This window comes from Rhinopithecus roxellana, chromosome 3, assembly GCF_007565055.1.
Source record: "Rhinopithecus roxellana isolate Shanxi Qingling chromosome 3, ASM756505v1, whole genome shotgun sequence".
Lineage (NCBI taxonomy): Eukaryota > Metazoa > Chordata > Mammalia > Primates > Cercopithecidae > Rhinopithecus > Rhinopithecus roxellana.
This window is the reverse complement of record NC_044551.1, coordinates 478857-499159: the sequence shown is the minus strand read 5'-3', so window position 1 is coordinate 499159 and position 20303 is coordinate 478857. Positions and strand designations below refer to the sequence as shown.

The following is a 20303-nucleotide window of genomic DNA, read 5'->3' as shown; positions in this document are numbered from 1 at the left end:
CCAGAGATGTAAAAATCATTCACAGTTGATTCAAATGGCAAATGCTACTTTCTGTAGTCTCACTAAATGCTTTCTCCAATGAGATAAATGGACAGAATCCTCAAATGACAAGAAACATGGAATATACAACAGATTTAACAGTCATGTTTAAGGGTGAGTGAAGTTTAGGTCACAGTTGTAGAGGACAATGTGGAAATGAAGATGTTGACTTAAGTTTTCTCCCCAGATAGTGATAAATTCACATTTATCCAATTTGTCCCTGTTTCCCTGTCTCTATGGCTCTTAATAGCACAACCAAAAGACGTCTGATTTCTAAGATGGAAGAGTGCTGCCTGTAGCCTTCACTTAGTTTTTTTTTTAAAACAAACAAACAAACAAAAAACAACTGCCCCATTTATAGACTGAAACCCTCACAGAACCAGGCTGTTTAATTAGTGGCATGTAGGGACTGGGAAAAAGTTATATCTGTGGATGTGCCTGACTCCTCAGAGGTTTAGGAGTTTGACCAGACACATGCTTTAGTTAAGAGTCTGCTCTTGCACACACCACCACACACACACACACACTCACACACAAACACTTGACCTCCCAGGCCACGCAATTCCCCATTGCATCATTACTTTCTAACTCACCCTGCACGGTCTGTGGGTGGGAAGAGGCCATATTTGGGCCACCAGGACACTGTCCATCAAGAAACAAAGTACCTCTGTGAGGCTTTTTGATTCAGACAATCCCACCTCCACAGTTGCGAGACAAACAAAAAATGATCATGCTTCAAAAGCTACCAGTTCAAGCAAAACTGCTGCCAACCCAGCAGAAAAGCCTTTAGACATTTTTAAGCCATTAACTACTTCCTGCCAACCAGGAGGCTACATGGGGACACCACTCACTGGGGTCACTAAGCAGGATTCCAATGGAACCTAATCTGCTGAATTCAGACCTAAACCTAATGTTAGTATTTTACTTAAGGGGAAATAGAAATACAGTGTTTTAAAGAGCAAAAGATTTCATTCAAACTGAAACAAATATTCTCCAAATTAAAGTCAAACCAGATTGATGTTTCATTGACTTTCCAATCTTAAAGGCATTCCCATGACAATTTCTCCTTGGCATTTGGGTAGCCAATGTCTCTCTTGGCTATCAATTCACTGATGACAATACTACCAGGGGGTTGGACAACTAATAGAGCTCCAGTCTGCAAACTTGGTCTTCCTGCCAGCTAGCTTAAAAACCATTTACACAGTCCAGTTTGATTTTTGAGTGTTCAGACAGATGGGTCTTTTGAACCCACTGATCCAAGAACATGTTTTTGTATATTCTTGTGCCTCTTATAAATCAGACCAAAAAATAAAGAAAGGTTGGACTGCTTGGCCATTTCAAGCAATTATTCTGTCTGGCATGGGTGGAGAAGAAAATAGAGTAGTGTCAGCAGAGTTATCAGCAGTTAGTTTTACTGAAGAAAATGTCACATGTCCAGTGCCAAGCACGTCTGACTGCTTTGTCTTGGATTGTCTCTATTTTTCTTTCTCTCTCACGTACACACATACCCTCTTTAATTACTAACAGAAAATAGTGCATTCTGCACACTTCACATCTGTTCAAGCCTTAATTAATCCAACTCTCATAGTCTCCATAGCAACGATGCTTAACAGGCTCAGATTCCACATTAGAAAACCTTCCTCTAAGTGAGTGACTCAAAATATGGCCATTACAAAAATATGTTTACATTAATTCTGTGTCAGATATAATGAGAACTTTGCACGGAGGGAGTTTGCATGGAAAGATCCAGTTGTATGATAACATTCAGCATCATGATAGTAAAAACAACTGCCCTAAACTAGGAACAGAAGTTAACATTAATTTTCTAAGCTATTGCAAAAAAAAAAAAAAAAAAGAAAAGAAAAAAAGTCCCATTACTACCTTTATGTTACTAGCAATTACTGTGCTACAGAAAATTAATGACCACAGTTGCCTCGATGGAGCACAGAGTTACTGTTTGTAGGGTAGCGAGAAGAAATGCAAGTGTTTAAAAAAAAAAAAAAAAAAAAAAAAAAAAAAAAACCTCTTCAGGAGGTGTGTTTCCTGAGCTATGGCTCTACAGATGTTAATTAAAAGCCTATTGTCCTTTGCTGGCATGTGCCATACCCAAATCAGAGCTTGTCAGCAGCAGAGAGGTGGACCAAGGCTTTCCAAGGAGGCTGTGAAGCTGCCAAGGGAAATGTCAAGCCCATTTCTAAGAGCCTGTTTTAGCTCCGTGGCCGATGCAGATGCTGTCGTTCATGCTGGCTATGTTTGTGTTTATATTTGAAGCTGTTATGTTAGAGATTGTAAAAATAAGCACTGGCAACTATGCAGAAAACCTGCTCAGACATTATACAGGGTGTGGGGGGCTGGGACAAGTAGTGGTACAGAGAGCATGAAAAAATGAAGCCAGGAATTTACCCCCAAATGGCATTTCAGCCCATACCCACTTCCATCATTAAATGTTTAACTTGGGTTGCTAACAAGAAGTAAACCATTCATCAGAGTTCTAGCTGCTTTCTCCCTCACTGTTTCCTTCTATGAATAGGCAAACATCCCAAAACCGGCTCAGGAGGGAAAGAAAAGAACATAGACACCCTCTTGAGTAAGTAGAAATACATGTTAGGAGACAAATCAGATCTCATTTATGAAATAAAATGGAGACACTCAATTGAGCTTCTGAGCAAGAAGAGAACATTTTCAAACTTTCCCTAGGGACTGAAATTTTGTGCCCCAGGAGATAGTTTAACCCTGGATTGCCTGGAGACTGAGCCAAGTTAAATTTATTGCCAGACCTATGCATAAAAAAGGGGAAGGTGGAAATTGGGGCTCGTGCAGAAATAAGGAACAGTTCTCTAATGTAACTATAGAATCTAGTGAAATCAGCAGAGAAAATATAATCCTATGTTTGTACCAAGTTCATTATTTCTCCTTAGGCAATTGTTGAGACCCATAGCTGCTGGTAGTATCTAAAACCTTTGACTTTCTGCCTTTCAAAGAGTTTTATTAGTAGACAGAAAACTAGGATTCAATTAATGGCATGTTGAAGTTTCTCAGTCATGAAGCTTCTACAGAACCACTGAACCATGGTCCCTTGTTACTTCACCCAAAACAATGTTCAATCATCAACTTGAGCTGACTGCTTTGAACTCACCAGCCAGAGGCAAAGAAATGTAATGGATCAGGGTTCTAGTTCTAGTTCTGTCAACTCTTTGATCTCTGATTTCCAAAGACTCTTGTTCATCCTTGCATCCAATAAGTAGTATGAAGCTCTTACTCTGAGCCCAGCATCCTAACAGGCTTTGATCTTTGACATCTCTCAGCACAGGAAAATGAGCTGGACAAAACTGAAGTAGTGATGCCCCAGTTACTTCAATTCTTGAGCATGCTCAAGCCTGCCGCCTTTCTACCCCTATCCCCAGTACATAACAACTGCTCTCATTTTTAGAGTGCTGACTGTGTGCCATTTACTGCACTGGGCTTCTTCAAGTAGTTCACAACAGCCCTGCAAGACATGGCTATTATTATTATTATTTATTTGTTTATTTATTTTTTGAGACAAAGTCTTGCTCTTGTCCCCCAGGCTGGAGTGCAGTGACACGATCTCGGCTCACTGCAACCTCCGCCTCTCAGGTTCAAGCAATTCACCTGCCTCTGCCTCTGCCTCCTGAGTAGCTGGGATTACAGGCGCCTGCCACCATGCCTGGCTAATTTTTGTAGTTTTAGTAGAGACAGGGTTTCGCCATGTTGGCCAGGCTGGTCTCGAACTCCTGACTTCAGGTGATCTGGACATAGCTATTATTATTATCATCATTTCATAGGTAAGCAACCCTAGCTCAGAAGCAAGGTTGCAGGATTGTACAACTCCGTAAGTTTCCACTCACGTTGGAATCTACAGGCATGTGTGCTCCAGAGCATGCGTAGTGCCCCCTGGTGTTGGCGACCCTGTGGCCCTGGAAGAGATCTAGTAAGTAGGGCCCAAGTCTGTTTGGCTTTTCCGTATTTTTTACTGCCTCTCTCACACTGGTAGAGGGACATCTGTGCATGAGAGGCAGTCAGGAAAGAAAAGAGCAAACTCTGCATGTCAATCAAGATAATTCTGGAATCTTCCATGTGTTCCCCTCCTTTTTTTCTTTTCCATTCTCCACACAGCCTTAGGTGGTAGATTAAAACAGGGAGCTATGAGTAGCATCAGGGTTGGGTAAAAAATAAAGCAGAAGAGGTACATGAGCCTGTCTTTTTTTCTCCACTTACAATCTTGCCTTGTGGGTTATCATACAAGTCATCAATCCGCCCCTTAGCAGTACACTTAGGCATCCTCCTGGTCCCCTTTGTTCCAATAAGCATCTTCAGGTGATCCCAGGACCCCTTTTACTCTTAGTTTCTTGTGACTTGGGATCAAATAGGAAGATATCCAATTCCCCATTTGACTAGAACCTACATTGCTCTATGGAAGAGGTGGATGAGGAAAGGTGAAGGGATGAGGGGGCATTTGATTACACTTTAAGAGCATAGCATCCCAGGAAGGAGTCTGCTATTGCTCCATAGCCTGGAACCTGATCAGTTACCAATGAGGTCAGGGGTGGACTTTCACATGCCCTCACTTCTTATATAGAGTACTTGAAAGAGGCAGAAATAGATGGACATTCTCATTGGACACCTTAATCTAGAGGGGAGGAACTCGTTCTAGGTATCTCCAAATGTATGCCACAGTGTCTCTCATGTCTTTTGTTTCAAACCTCCAGTCTTTGGTTCAGGTTTCCCTCTGTCTTAGTCCATTTTCTGTTATGATAACTGAATATCTGAGACTGGGTAATTTATTTCAAAATGTTACAATCTTACAGTTCCTAGAAGCTGGGAAGTCCAAGAGCATGGTGTTGGCATCTGGTGAAGGCCTTCTTTGCTTTGTCATAACATGGCAAAATGCATCATATGGCAAGAGGGCAAGAGCATGCATGTCAGCTCAGGTCTCTCTTCCTCTTCTTAGAAGGTAATGAAGTACCATCATGGAGGCCTCACTCTGATGACTTTATCTAATCCTAATTACCTCCCAAAGGCCTCACCTCCAATCAATATAAAAATTTGGGGATTAAGTTTCCAACAAATGAAATTTGAAGACATATTCAAACCATAGCATTTTGCTTGCTTAGAATGTCTCCCTACTCCCACTCTCTATCCTTCCAGGCTCAAGCATCTTCTTTAAAACAACTCCCTCCATTTCACATATTACTAGCCTCCAGTGTGCTCTTCCTATGCGCTCCTATAGCAACTTGTACTTCTCTATATAATTATTGGCACCTCTCTACTTTAGGATCATCTATTCATGTGTTAGTCTTCTCCAATAGCTTGCATGCTTATTCATCTTTATTTTGTCCCGCACAGATTGCTTGGCCTTTAGCAGACCATCAATAAAAATTTACTGAATACCTGAGTTAACAGGAGATTTAGAAATGCAAATAAGTTGAAAGCTGACTTTCAACTTACCTAACTTTCCCCAGTCTTATGTCTAGCAATCTCCAGATGTTTGAATTTTCTATTCACTTTTTCTCGCTATGCGGAAGCAATCTGCCTAAAGACTGGGACTAGGCTGAGTCATTATTAACAGATTTTTAAAATAGTATAACACTGGTTAGCATATATTGAGTGATTACTATATCCCAAGCTCTATTCTAAGCATATTGCATATATTAATCATTTAATTCTTGCAACGATTCCATAAGGTAGTCATCCCTGTTTTATAAAGAAGGAAATGGAAACAGCACAAGGTGAAGTAACATGCCAAGGACACACAACGAGTTAGTGGCAGATGTGGATCCAGAATCCATACTTTCCATTTCTATGCTCTGCTGCCTCTCAATGAGAGAGATATAGATGGTTGGACATTAACAATCTCAGGTTGGTTCTCAGTTTGAAAGTAACTCATGTATTCCTAGGTCACAGGAAGAAATACATATTCCTCTCCACTTCTTTGTCACCCCATGATGTAATTATACTCACATTCTTCACCTTACATAACTCACACACACACAGCAAGTCCTCTGCACCAAGGGTTGTTACCCTTTTCTGAATGAATAGGGGCTTCAACTGTGAGTGGGCTGGGAAGTGTTGCACGATTCCAGGAATGATGTAGTCCTGATGAAATGCAGAGTAGCTTGGACTCTAAATGAAATGATGAATAAATTCATGCAGCCTGGAAGGGACAGAGCAAAAAATATTGCTTTTCTTTCTAGGACAAATCTCTAAAGGAATGAATGTTTCCTTTAAGCTCTTAACTTGGTGAGAAAAGTAGGTCCTTTTGGGGAAACTCATTTATGATCCTGAAAAATAGGGTGGTCATCTCTTAAGATTAGTAAATTTGTGCTAGAGTCACTCTGTGACTCTGTCTTGAGACCTTAGTCTGTTTGGGCTACTATAACAAAAGAGACCATAAACTCGGTGTATTACACACAATAGAAACTGATTTCTCACAGTTTGGAGGCCAGGAAGTCCAAGGTCAAGGAACCAGCAGATTCCATGTCTGGTGAGGGCCAACTTCCTGGTTCACAGAAGGTGTCCTCTTGCTGCATCCTCCACATTGTGAAGGGGCAAGAAGAGCTCTCTAGTGCCGCTTTTATAGGGGCACTAATCCCATTCACAAGGGCCCCATCCTTATGATCTAGTCACCCCCTAAAGGCCCACCTCCTAATATCAATGCATTGGTGATTAGGTTTTCAGCATAAATCTGGGGGGACACAAACATTCAGACATTCAGACCATAGCAGGATCTGAGCTCATTACACAGTGGGGATATGGAGAAGAGAAAGAACTTATCAAGAAAGCTTTGAAATGTAGTTATATGCCATTGAAAAGTCATCATATTAAGTAAGAGAATTGCCCAGAGGAACCTATGAATGTAGGTACTTAAAAAAATGCTCCAGCTTTCCCAGAGGAACTGCATGTAGACCTGTTTTGCAGGTCTTGAAAATCCAGAGCTCGCACATTTTTAAAGAAATAACACCATGAGGATTTTGAACATCTTAACATATTTTCACTATTTCTATATATAATGTCATGAAGAAAGGAAAGATATTTATAGTTATTGGAGAAAGGATTTAGACTGAAATATCTATATGCTTTTCATTCAAGAGATATAGAATTCTGGACTAGACCTTATTGAAGAAAGGAAAGACAGATATTTCTAGATGTCTTTAGGAATGGGAGATACATGTTGTAATTGAGGAATTCAGCTTGGAGGTGAAGTGATTGAATATAATTTTAATAAGTTATATCCATTCTGTGAAAAGATCACTGAATTTTTAATGTAATTGTGACAAAAATAGCCAGAAGCAGCAAAAGCCAGAAAAAGACAGCCCCCAAAAGGGGCATTTTAAAAAATTAGGATTGGACTTGCCTAAGTAAAAATATAATGTAGATACCCAATTTACAACTTTAAGTAGGGAGAAAAAACTATTGGAATCTGGGTGATTTTTTTTTTTTTTTTTCTGTTCCTATCACATCTCACTCCTAGTAAGTGTTGCATTTTTGGATGAATCTAATAGTCTCCCTTTATTTTCACTTTTCATGAGGTGAGATTATATGTGTGTGTGAAATGAGTGTTTTACTATGGTCCTACACATAATGTTAAAATTACAAAGTAAAATAATGAGGTAAAAGATATTTATTGACACCAAAATACATACAAGTACTTCTGAACAAGATGAAAATATCTCCTGGTTTCTCACACAGACCCATACTACTCAGAAGGCAGGATATGCCAGTTTTCCTTTGTGGAAAAGTGTATCCAGGCAGCAAACTTCATGAGGAGTGGGCAGTTTTGTCCTTAAAAAACTGCAGAGAAGGGTTCTTTCCAGGGAGTGGTAGTTGGTGCTCCAGGTGCTGGGAGGGACAGGCCAGCTGATAGAACTGAGGGCTCTAACAAAGTTCACTATTTACATCAAAAGGACTTGCTGGGAGCTCTGGGCCTCTGGGCCTTGTTAAAAGATGATGCTGAACTATGTCTTGAAACCCCACCAGCATTAGGCTTAGGTACTAAGCAAGTCCGGACTGTATCCCTAGCTCAGTGACTGACCAATCACAACAGGTGCCCAGTTGAATAGTGACTGTAACAGATCACCACTTTTAATGCTCCCAGAAGAAATGAGCACATAAAAACTAGCTGAGAAAAGCCCTTTCCCACATCCTCCTCTGCCTGTGTGGGCACTGAGGCAACTGCCCTGGCTGTGAAAGTTCACCCCTTGTGAATATCACTCTTTAAATCCAAATTGCTTCATTGAGATCTTAAAAGGAATCTCGAAATCCAGTGATTGGATAGAAAATGTGACATGGAATTTTACTCGAGTCAAAACAACTTTTAAAATATTTCTGCTTGTTCAAGTTAGCTTCTCCTCCAGAAATCTGAAATTAGATGTGATAAGTTAAAGATTATACAAACAGGGCTGCTTTCAATAATTTAATTAGACTCATGCCAAAAAAATGAGCTTGCAGGAAATATTAAATATTATTCTTAAAGCAATTTGGACACAGACAATCACACATACAAAAGGAATGGGGAAAAAAAAAAAAAAGTTTCTCCCAAAAGTGCCAGTGTTTTGTTTTGTTTGGAAAAATGACAACACAATTAGAGGTAAACAATATTTTCTTTGGCGCCATCTCCAGTTTCCCCATCTTGTCTGGTCATTGTCCTTGCCGGTAGATTTAGCTTTCCTTCTGTTATAAACGCCTGCAGTTGAGAGCGGTGTGAATTTGAGTCATGAGGGGTTGGGGACTCAGTGTGGGAGGTTTCCAAATCTGCAAGAAACAGACAGCACAGGTTACAGGAGTCTGCCTGAGATGTACAAGACAGATGTCTTGGTGTTCGAGCTAAGATTAGGAAATGCAGTGCCCATATAGTCAGCCACAGAATGGCCAGGCCCAAGGAGAAAGGAACATAATAGGTGTCAAAATCATTCATCAGTATCATTAAGATGTGTTCGATTGTGTGCACAAATGTCTCCTGTGACTAAATATGGGTCACCGTTCATGGGCCTGTAAACCACTGCTATGGCTGAAAAAGGGATGCCCATTTATTTTTAAAATGGGTGAGGGTCATGGAAATACAGTATATACTCCAGCTATGTGTAAATCAACTATATTTGCATCTGCAGAGCACCTTCCCTCAGCATATCTGTAAGTCAAGAATTGACTTCAAGGCTCCAAGAACATATTTGGCACTTTACTGATGTGGGCAAGGGGTGGGGGTAAAAAGTGAAAGAATGAAGGAGACCCTCCAGCCTCACCATTATGCTGTTAATAACAAATCTGTTAATACTACACAAAGTACTCAGCAAGAGCAGCCAGGTTCCCAGGGAAAATCGAGCCAGTTTCAGCTCTGACTGGATTTGATGTTTTCTGGTTACCTAGCAACAGCAGGACACTGTGTATTCTCCCTTTTTCTGATAAAATCCTCTAATATTATCGTTTCAAGGAGAGACAAAAGGGAGGCTTGATTTGAAGACAGACACTTGCTGCAAACCATTTTCCCTGCACTTGTTCCACTGACCACTCACCCTCAGGCTCAGCCATATGGCAAAATTACAAATAACCACCTTGCGTTGGAACAAAAACCTAAGTAGGAATGGAAGTTCAGGTGGGAAAGGAGGGCAAATAGCTCTGAGGCCCACCTGCTTTTTTTTTTTTTTTCTTTTCAGTCATTAAGAAGAGGCCACATACACCTACTACAAACTTATATAAATTAAAATTTTTTAAAAATTAAAGAACATAAAGAAAAAAAAGAGGCCATTGTAACCCTCGCCACATTTTCTCAAAGCCTCTATTATTTAGATGGATATACACACGTGCAGACATTCTAATGACACAAATGCTTGTGGCCTTTGCCCTCCTGACAAGGATCTTTGGTTGCTAGAGAAGGTAGTAAGCAAGGCTTGGCGGGAATGAAAGGAAAACTGACCCCAGAAGGCTCCATCTTTGGGGACATGGTGGCCTTGCCACACCTCATTTCATCCCATCTTCCAATAGGAGGTGGGTCAATGGGGGAGGAGCAGCCAGGACCACAGGAGCAGATAAAGGTCCCTGGAGGAGCTGCACCAAAGCTGGACTGTGCCTCTGAAGCAAAGGAGGACCCTTGAGGCAGGTGAGAAGAGGAAGAGAGGTAGGGAGGCACCGGGGTGAGGCTGCAACCACAGCTCTGCTCAAAGGCTTAGCCCATCCCTGACCCTTTAGATGCCAATAGGCACAAAGCTTGATTCCACTGCTCCTGATTCTAAATGCTGTACATCAAATTCCAGGAACTGACTAACAACTGAAAGTATACCTGCAGAAGGTGCCTCTAACTGCCACCATTTACAGAGGTATTTCTCTGGGCACAGGAGTTGTCCCAGGTCTTTTACATTCGTCATCTCTCTCTAAGTCTCAAAATGCTAAAACCCACAATTTCCAGGCTGGGAAACCAAGGCTCAGGCTAGTGAAATTCTGCCCCACATCGTGCAGCTAGGAAGTGATCTGGATCTGAGCTCAGAGGACGGCGGACACGTGACGAGGCCTTGCTCTGATGATCAAGACTCTCATGCTTCTCATTTCTCTTTGTGCAGAAAATGGCTTGGCCATTTTTTCTGAATTAAGAGACCCTTGATGTTTAATACTTTCTCTCCCTTCAATACTACATTTTGAAGAACCACTTGCCAAAAAAAAAAAAAAAAAAAAAAAAAAAAAAAAAAAAAAGAAGAAAGCAAAGGCAAAAAAAAAAAAGACATATTAATGTTAAGCTTCTCAAAACTGACACAGCAATTGTTATAGAACTAGGAACCTCCCTTAATTGGGCAAACAAAAATATTCCCAGGCAATGATTTCCTTGTCAGGGCAACATTACAAATCAACCTGGAATGCTCTGAATCCTATTTTACCACATTGGTAGACAAAGCATGCCTGTGGTCACGACACGCAGTCACACTTCCAATTCCTTTTCCCAGCCTTCAACTGAAGCTATCTCACCTCTAAATACAAATATGCACAGCTAAATTGCTGATGTTTACTTTTATACAACTTCAAAAAAATGCCCCCAAATTTCCATCCAGCAGACACTGGCAGACTGAACAGGTCACCAAAGCCACAACAGTGCTGCCTCCTTGCCAACAGAAGGGCCAGCCAGGACATAAAAATTACTACATTGAGGATGAAAAATCATCCAGTGAATGAGGCAGCTGGGAGGCGATTGCTGACACATCTGACAATGCCGGACGCACTGGAAGCCCTTAATCTAGGTAGGTTTTCTTCATCTGAGGTGTGAAACATGGAGCAAAAAATTCAAAATACTGATATTTTGAGGTACATGGAAAGTCCCTTTAATGGCTTCAAGAGAAGACTTGTTCAAAAACAGCCAAATTGAATGTATATTAAAAAAGAATTATTTCTAAGTTACACTGTATGCTCTAGTTCGGGAAGATAGAGAACCAAGAATGAATGGGGATGGGGGTAGGGAGTAGAGTGTGTGTGTGTGTGTGTGTGTGTGTGTGTGTGTGTGTGTGTGTGTGTGTGGTGTAGTGTGGAAGTTTAATCTGAACTTTTTCGAATAAGAATAAAAATACAGGAGAAACACATTCCTAGGTGAGAGCTCGTCGTGCCCTAAGTGAACGGCCCGTGTTGTAATTCCAGATGTATTACTGGAGGTGGTTGTGGTTGTATGTCACCTGGACGGGAACTCAATTTCCTTCTCCATGTTCCTTCTTGGTTTCTACCTGAACTATGTAGGCAAGGTCAGAGAGTCTGTCTTTGAAATTAGAAACCGTTTGGTGATTTCTGATTTTGTTACTCCATTTCAACTCTGAAAGAACCAGCACAGCAATTGTATATTTCTCAAGGCCAGCCACCTTTTTCTACACTTTTTACCCTAGAGAATATGATCATCATATAGAACCCTAAACTGAAAAAAACATTTGTTAATATTAAACCTCACTGACTCAGAAAGCAGAATTCTTGCTGTGTAAAATTAATCATCCAATTTCATTTGTGATCGAATTGCCTGTAAACCGATGGACATAAGAATGTAATAACTTATTTCTAATAAGCAAGGAAACAGTAATACAATCACAATTTGGTCAACTAAAAACCAATACTATTATAATGAAACAGAACCCAAACAACTGCAAAAAAACCTTTCAGCCAAGTATCTCAACACAATTTTGCCTCTTGACATAAAAGAAATAATTTGATCCCTATCATTACCTCTGGAAACTAAACAGAGTGAGCATTTTAACCTTTAAAGCAAATAAGCTAAAACACACAAAAGCCCCAAAGTCTGACTAAACCAAGTAGAAAAGTGGGATCTTGGTTGAGGGTTTTTTCTGCTACATTACTGAGCTTTTGTTCACAAACTAAAATTTCAGCCTCTGCAGGAAACTTCAATACTCACATTATGAGGACCACTGTAGGGGGTCTAAGTTAGTATCCTAACGTGGTTTCAAAAAATTACAGGTATCTACATTTTGGCTGGCACCATTCCTTTTCCTTCTGGGTATGCGGGGCAGGAAATACTTAGACTGTCAGGAGACGCACCTGCAGATAGCACTGGTATCCAGAGGAAGTTTCCTAAATCTCCCAATATTTAGCCCTTAGGTGCAACCTGCTGGTTGGCACTTGCGTTTTTCTTTTTCACACTTTTCTCTGTTTACCCAACATTGACATTTCTAACAGTGAAGAGAAATCAGCCTTCCCTCCATTGGCTCACCATTATCGTCATTCTTTTGAGCCAACTGACTAGTTGGCTATTTTCAAGACCAGACTATCATCACAGTGCATAAAATGCAACTATGTGTTATATTTAAAATGAACAAAGTGGCTGGGCATGGTAGTTCACACCTGTAATCTCAGCACTTTGCGGGGCCAAGGCAGGAGGATCACTTAATAAAAATAAAAGTAAAAATAATAAAATGAACAAAGTGCCTCCTAAACTGGGAAGTGAATAAAATCTTTTAAATCACAAGGTAAAATGTAATCTTAGGCAAATCATTGCCCCTCTCTGGGCTTCAGTTCGTGAAGGATTGAAGTGAAATCATCATTAAGGCCTCTTACACTTCTTATGTGTGAAATTTTACATTTGTATTTGGGCTCAGTGATTCACCAAATAATATTCTGGAGGTACAAAAAAAAAGCATGCATTTTTCGATTGCTTTACACTTGAGAAACACAACCAAATTTATTACCCGATGCAGGTATGAAGCATTGAAATGCAGTGTGAAGCATTTCAAAATCATGTTCTTAAGGTAATTGCCACACTTGTCCCATCACTATATCTTCAGTCTTCCTAAGAACATATATTTGAAGTGAGCCCACACACCATCCTCAAAAGATAGTATTTGCAAAGTTAACTAATGAGTAAAAGATACTGTCCATAATCAAACTCCACACTTGATCTTCCCTCTGATGAACAGCAAACTTGAGTAATTTGTCATAAAGAACAGGTCTGCGACAAGTAAAAAAGGGTTGTCTTACAGTTTAAAAATACTTAATGTAGCCTTTGCCTTTTTCTCAATTTCTTTCTGCTGAATAGAAAAACATCATGATCATGATCGTTGTTAAATCAAAGTTTTATTTAAATCTAAATGCACCAGTATCACTTTCATCATAAACATCCACTGTCAAGGTCTGAATTTAGCTCACCAGTGCACCCCATGGCCAGGCACCCAGAAGCCCAGGGCTGCACAAAGCCTGTTTAGTCTGCTGTTGAGAGCACTAATGACGCGCTGTTCAATTCTCTCCCTGTCTTATCCCATTCCATCCTCCCCAACAAAGGTCACAAAACAGAACTTCGTGTCTTCTGAGCCTTGGCTCTATTCTTGTTTATTTTAATCATATGTCTGACTTGTACTTCTTATTACTATATCCCTTGTGCATGTTCCTAAATCCAAAATTCACACTTTCCTAGAACAACTCTACTTCAAAAAAAGGGGGGGCTTATCATTAATGTTCCAACTCTGTAAAATAAGTTATATTCCCTATTTAGTGGTTGATTCATGTTTACCCTCTGAAACATTTAAAAAATCATTTCCTGATGGCATTACTGGCAATCCCTAAGTTTTCTCAGAAGCATTAATGCACAACATTGTTTCTTCTGATGGAAAACATTTATCATACAGAGCTCAAGGTATCTTCAGAGCAAATAAAAATTGGTCTCTGTCCCTAATTTTGCACAACTCAATTTTCTGTAGTGAGCCATAAATAGGATGTGAGCCCCTGGCATGAAAACCAGTCTGGAGTTTATATCTGAAGCAAACACTCTAAATTAGTGTTATAATTCCCTTTTCTATTCTTCTTATCAATACCGCACCTGATATAAAACAACTGAAGTGTGCTTTGGGGTGGGCGTGTGTTTGTGCCTGCATGGGGCATGTATAATACATGTATAAATCTGTAAAGTAAGAGCAAATTGTGTTACAATTTTTTAAGTTGTGATTGTGAGAGTTGAACTTTAATCAGTACTTAACATATTTGGAATAGTCAATATGGGCTATATAAGTAATGCTGAGAAGAAACAGAAATGAAAGCAATCCATACAATGAAGATGACATTATATTAACAGGAGATATGATATGGTACACCAGTCCTCTCTGCTGTCTGAACTTTGATTCGTTGTCATGCTCTTCCTTCCCTCAAGAAGAAGGCTACTGTTAGGGAGTCATGGCCTTCATGTCACAAGCCCCATGGGAGTATGGGGCAAACAATTCTACTTTTCCCTCTTCCTTGAGATGCATTTCAAAGTATGTTTCTCTAAACAGGATGCCAATAGATATTGATGATAAAAGAATGCAGTGGTCAAATAAATTGATGAAATTCCAGGTAAATCAAGTTTGTTAATCAACGGATCCCCCAGAACTTTAATAGGCTCATGTGTATTATAAATTTCTCAGAGCAGAAACCAGTATGCAGCATCCCCCAAACTCAGGGAGCCTTTTCTCACAGTTACCCTACAGCATTGTGTTCCGTGTAACATAGTTGGAGAATAGTGCATTCAAGAATTAGAAGTCTGTTAAAGATTAAGAGACAATAAATGGTCAAGATGCCAGAACAAATCAGGAGTGAGAAGGTGGAAATAGGTGAGCTTTTCCAAATTCAGAAACTTCTAAATTCTGTATGTAACATCTATATTAGACCCAGGCAATAATTATCAATGGCTATTAAAATCATTAGGAAAAAAGCTGATCTGAAACTTCATAACAGATCAAGCTGATAACATCTGAACCCAAGGATCAATTTTAATAACACAGAAAGAGAAACAGACATTGTGCGCCATGTGATGAGATGCAATTTACAACACCATCTATGTATATTTTTTCATGTCAAAAAATAAAGCCTGCATCTAATCAAATTTGTATTCCCAGCTACCAATTTACAGGAAATATAGGGGCAGAAGAAGATTTCAAATGACACGATGGGAATGCAATCAGGAAAATCCAGAATGTGGGGAATATTTCAGAAAAAAAATTGAACTGGTCTTTTCTACAAATAACACAGTCCTTATGACTCAAGAGGCATTTAATAAAACAAAAAACAAACAAACCCAACCCAGTCTTTTTAACAATTGTAAAATTTTTAAAGGAGGAACAGAATTTTAGATTAAAAGAGACTTAAAAGACATACCAACCAAATGCAATGTATGAAATTATTTGGATTCCAATTCAAACAAAGGGAAAAAAAATTGAGACAATCCAGATAAGTCCAAATACTGACAGCATGATTTTAAGTAACAACTGTCCATTTTTTTTAGATGTGATGATCATATTGTGGTTATGTTACCAAAAAAAAAGAGTGCTTATCTTTTAGAGAAAAGTATTTCTGGATGAAATGATAGGATGTCCTGGATTTGCTTTAAGAGAGCCCAATGCAAGAGAAGAGAGAAAAAGCACTGAATTAAGGTTGGCTGTGGGCAGATGGGGTTCACTAAACAATTCTCTCTACTTTCGAATAGGTTTGAAAATTTCTATAACATTTTAAAAGTCTATAGGCTTCCATATATTTGGACTACAATATTATAAAGGGTTCTGTTATTCCAACAGTCTAGCTTCTATATATCTGATATAAATGGAACACTGCAGTAATAAATTAGAAGCCTCCTCTGGATGCCAACTATGTTTAGATCAATTTTAATGCAACTGTATGAGAAGTCATTGGCTAGGGCATGTATGGGTTTATATCTATTTAGAAAGATACACAAATTGTGTGAACTTATGCTATAAAATGGATAAGGTTCATTTGGGCTTATAGCTACCCATTAAAAAGAAGACAGATTCAGGTATGGTCTTTGCTCTTGCCTAGAAAATCTAATAACATCTCCTATGTAAAACAGAATTCAGGAAATATTTCATTTTATAACCTCGGTGTATCTGTCCTTAGAAATGAGTTAAGGTTTTCTTGGAATTTGGATTTCTCTTCTCCAGTCTTTTAAATTTGAGTTCATTTGAAGCTTAAAAAGTAATATTTAAGAAATAGGAAATAAAAGTAGTATAACTAGTCCAAAGCTACCAAAGTAAATTTCAGGTTATAATAGTGGTAGGTTTCAACGTATATTGTCAAATGAATAAATGAATTGGTGAATACTTAATTTGAAAATTCTAATATAATTAGAGTCATGGGAAATCACTAATTTGGAATTCTTATGTTTAGAGAGGATATTAAAATTTAATGTAGCCTAATCCTTGTCGTCTTAGGAAAAACAAACTGAAAATGTAGTCAAGATAGGATTACGCTGCAGGGCTTCTCCTGTTCAGCCACTAGCATTATTTGACCTTGGGTAATAACTGTATCTGGAACTTCCATTTCCTTATTTGTAAAACACTTGAACTAGATAGCAGTCAGCCCTCAACTTTTTCCCACCATGACACTCAGAATGACATTCACTCCCATAGATTTACCCAAATTATAGGCTGTGTCACAGAAGAAACAGACTGTAAATTATTAGCAATTCCTAGGCTAACAAAGTCACTTCAAGCTCTTCACTCCACGAAAAAGTATGTCAGAATGAAGTGAGAGAGAGAACTGTTATTACAAGGAAAACTAGAATTTTCTCTAATTTATAATGATACATATCAAACTTTAGTAGTTTACAAACTTTAGTAGTCTCTCTATTATTTCTAACATAATACTTGGGCCACTTCTCAATACTGACAAAAGTAGATGAAGGTACACATATGCTTGAACTGAAAGATTTCAAGTTTCTTAGAACACTAACCTTTTACATTTTAACACCAAAAACTTCAACATTTACGTTTATTTTTAAGGTATTTCAAGGTGATCTATAAATGTAAACAGCCAGGCTGTGGAAAACCTTTAAAATTACGAAAACAACATAACGTATGGAGTACTTAATAAATGCCAGGCATTGTTCTACATATTTTGTATACATCTCTTATTTGATTCAATCCCACGCCAATCCAAAATGGTAGGTAAATTATGAAATAGGAAAACAGGAGTCTAAAATAGAGACAAATCTAACTTGGAGAAAACAACACAACTCGGGAACACAGAAAGCTGAAGAAAACTTCCAAAAACCATAGTTACTAACTTCAAAGAACTATTTAAGAGACATTTGAGCCACAAAACAAGATTCCATAAAATAGGAGCTGTAACAGGAAAAATACCTTGAAAATTTTCAGTATCTTAGCTAATATTTTTTAAACAATCAATGGAATAGCAGGAGTTAAAGAACAACAAAAAAATCCCCCAGAAAATAGAACAAAAGTGCAAATAAATAGAAATAGAAGGAAAATGAAACAAAAATCAGAGGATATAAAAGGTCCAATTTCCAAGCAGCAACAGTTACAGTAAGAAAAAACTGAAGAGAAGCAAGTATTTTTTTTTTAAATACAATATCTCCCAGAACTGAGGGAAATACATCTCTAAAGTGAAAGAGCCTAATAAATAACCAGTAAAAATGACTTAGCAAAAGACCTCACTGAAGCATGTGATAAAATTCAGATGAGGGGACAAAAAAGACAATTCTAAAATGATGCAGAAAGTAAGAACAGGTTACAAAAAAAAAGAACCTGGAAGCGGAAAGGTATCAGACTTCTCAACAGCAACCCTGGAAAGTGGAATCAAACCCTTCCACAGGCTGGAGGAAAAGTTTTGTATTCTAGAATTCTAAGCCCAGACAAATTATTTAAAAAACAAGTGTCCGAGTCGCAAAAATAAAATCAGAAGGACACTTCAGTTAATCTGGAAAAAAATTTCCTTTTATCAGACTTTTTCTTAGGGAGGTCCTGGAGATATGTCCAACCAAATAAAGGAAAATACTATAAAGGGGAAGCATGAGACTGAGGGTACAGAGGTTTCAACACAGGAGAGAGAAGGAATGGCCCTGGGTGAGCATGCAGAGCAGGCCTGGAGAACAACAAGTCCGTATTGGAACAGAAGTACAGAGGACCCTAAAGGCAAAATTTCCAGCAAAGAAAATGAAGCAGATAGATGTTGACTATATTGTGTGTAAAATAATATTGATAAGCTATTGAGAGAGGCACAGGAACTTTGGAGGAAAACATAGCAAGGAGTAAGGAAAAAGGTATGCAAAGAAAACACAAGGCAGATGGTTAGTCTCAGCAGGATGGAACAGCACAGCCAATAACATTTTGCGTAGTTTCTGCACTTGCAGTTGAGTCTTCTCCACCTAGAAAAAGCTTAGTTCTCACGAATGTCCTTTCCAATTTTAAAGTGTTCACGTGTCATTGTAAACATGATTTCTCTGAAAACTACTCAAAGTACAAAATATATTAAAGGTATTCCAAAACAGTTGTCTATATAATTAAGAGTGAACACATTTGAAATTCCAAAATCTGCTGTGAGTCAGAAAATACTTTTATGAACAGGAAACTCACAGAAGGAGGCATCTAAACAGCCAAAAAAATGAAATGATACTAAATCTCATTGGTAATCAGAGAAGTATGAAAGAATGAGTTACCATTTCATGCCCAGCATGTGGGCAAATTTTAGAAGCCTAACAATGCTACAAGCTGGGTAAGGTCTGGAGGAACTGGAGTTCTCATATCTTGCTGATGATAGTTATATTGTACAACAACTTTGGAGAAAAATCAATCATCCCTGGCAACAGTGAAGACATCCTTCCCACTTCTAGGTGTTATGCTTAAAATAAACTCTCATTCATGTGACTAAGGAGATGGGCATAAAAAGGTGTTTACTGATCTTCACTTTTAATAGGAAAAAATTGGTAAGATCCCCTAAATGCTCCTTAGTAATATACTAAAATTTTTTCATTAAAGTGAAATACTATATAGCAGTTTAAAATGAGCAATTTGTGTCACATGTAGGAATATGCATTTTGAGTGAAAAAACCAAGTTACAGAAAGTACATATATATTTAAATGGCTATATGTGTTAAAAACAAAATTATGGTATTTTATTTTTAGATATAAATACGTAGCATTATAAAAATGTAGCAATAACATAGAAGCATACTGTGGAAATCATATCCACCAATTTTAAGATATTTGCTGAGTAGGAAAAACAAGGAAAAAATATGGGTAAGGGCCTTTAGCAATATCTGTAACATTTTATTTCTTTAAAAAAGCAAAAAGACAAAGATCTGAAATAAATATGGCAAAATGGAAACATCTGTTAATTGCCTAATACATATTTTCTATACTTTAAAAATTTTCACAATTAAAACTTTCATACTAAAAATTTTATTAAACTACAACACACAATGTGTGATCTTTATCTGAATCCTGAGTCAAAAATAAACTGGAAAAAGCATACACACACACATGACATTGTGAAATAACTGGCAATCTACACATATGTTGATATTATGGAAATATTTTTTTCCTAGGTGTGATAACGATTTTTAAAAGAGAACCTTATCTTTTAGAGACAAATACTGAAATGCTTATGGATGAATAAATGCTTATAGATGCTGTTTAAGATCCGCTTCAAAATAATACAGTGTGTACCGGGCGTAGGAGTCTAAAAGAAACACAATGAAGCATAAGTTCCTGAATTTTTGAAGTTGAGTGATCAGAACATGAGTGGTTATTATATTCTAATTTTGTATATGTTTAAAATTGTCCATAATACAATCAGGTAGACAAGAAATACGTCAAATTCAATTTGTAAATAATCAAAACAAATTCAGATATTCAATCTTGGAGTCCCTGTTAAGAAGTAGGAACTTTTCTCAGGAGGCTGAGGCAGGAGAATGGCGTGAACCCGAAAGGCAGAGCTTGCAGCGAGCCCAGATCGCACTGTTGTGCTCCAGCATGGGCGACAGAGTGAGACTCCGTCTC

At 38.4% G+C, this 20303-nt stretch overlaps 1 protein-coding gene across 3 annotated transcripts in view; it reads right to left on the bottom strand.

Moving 5' to 3' along the window:
- Positions 1-7660: 7660 nt before the first annotated feature.
- Positions 7661-20303, bottom strand: part of ARHGEF28 (Rho guanine nucleotide exchange factor 28) — a 260867-nt gene continuing 248224 nt past the window's right edge. For all 3 annotated transcript variants that reach the window (XM_030927941.1, XM_030927942.1, XM_010363407.2), the window contains one exon: positions 7661-8808. In XM_030927941.1, coding sequence (XP_030783801.1) covers positions 8639-8808 — 170 coding nt within the window. In that variant the 3' untranslated portion in view covers positions 7661-8638. The remainder of the gene's footprint in view (positions 8809-20303) is intronic.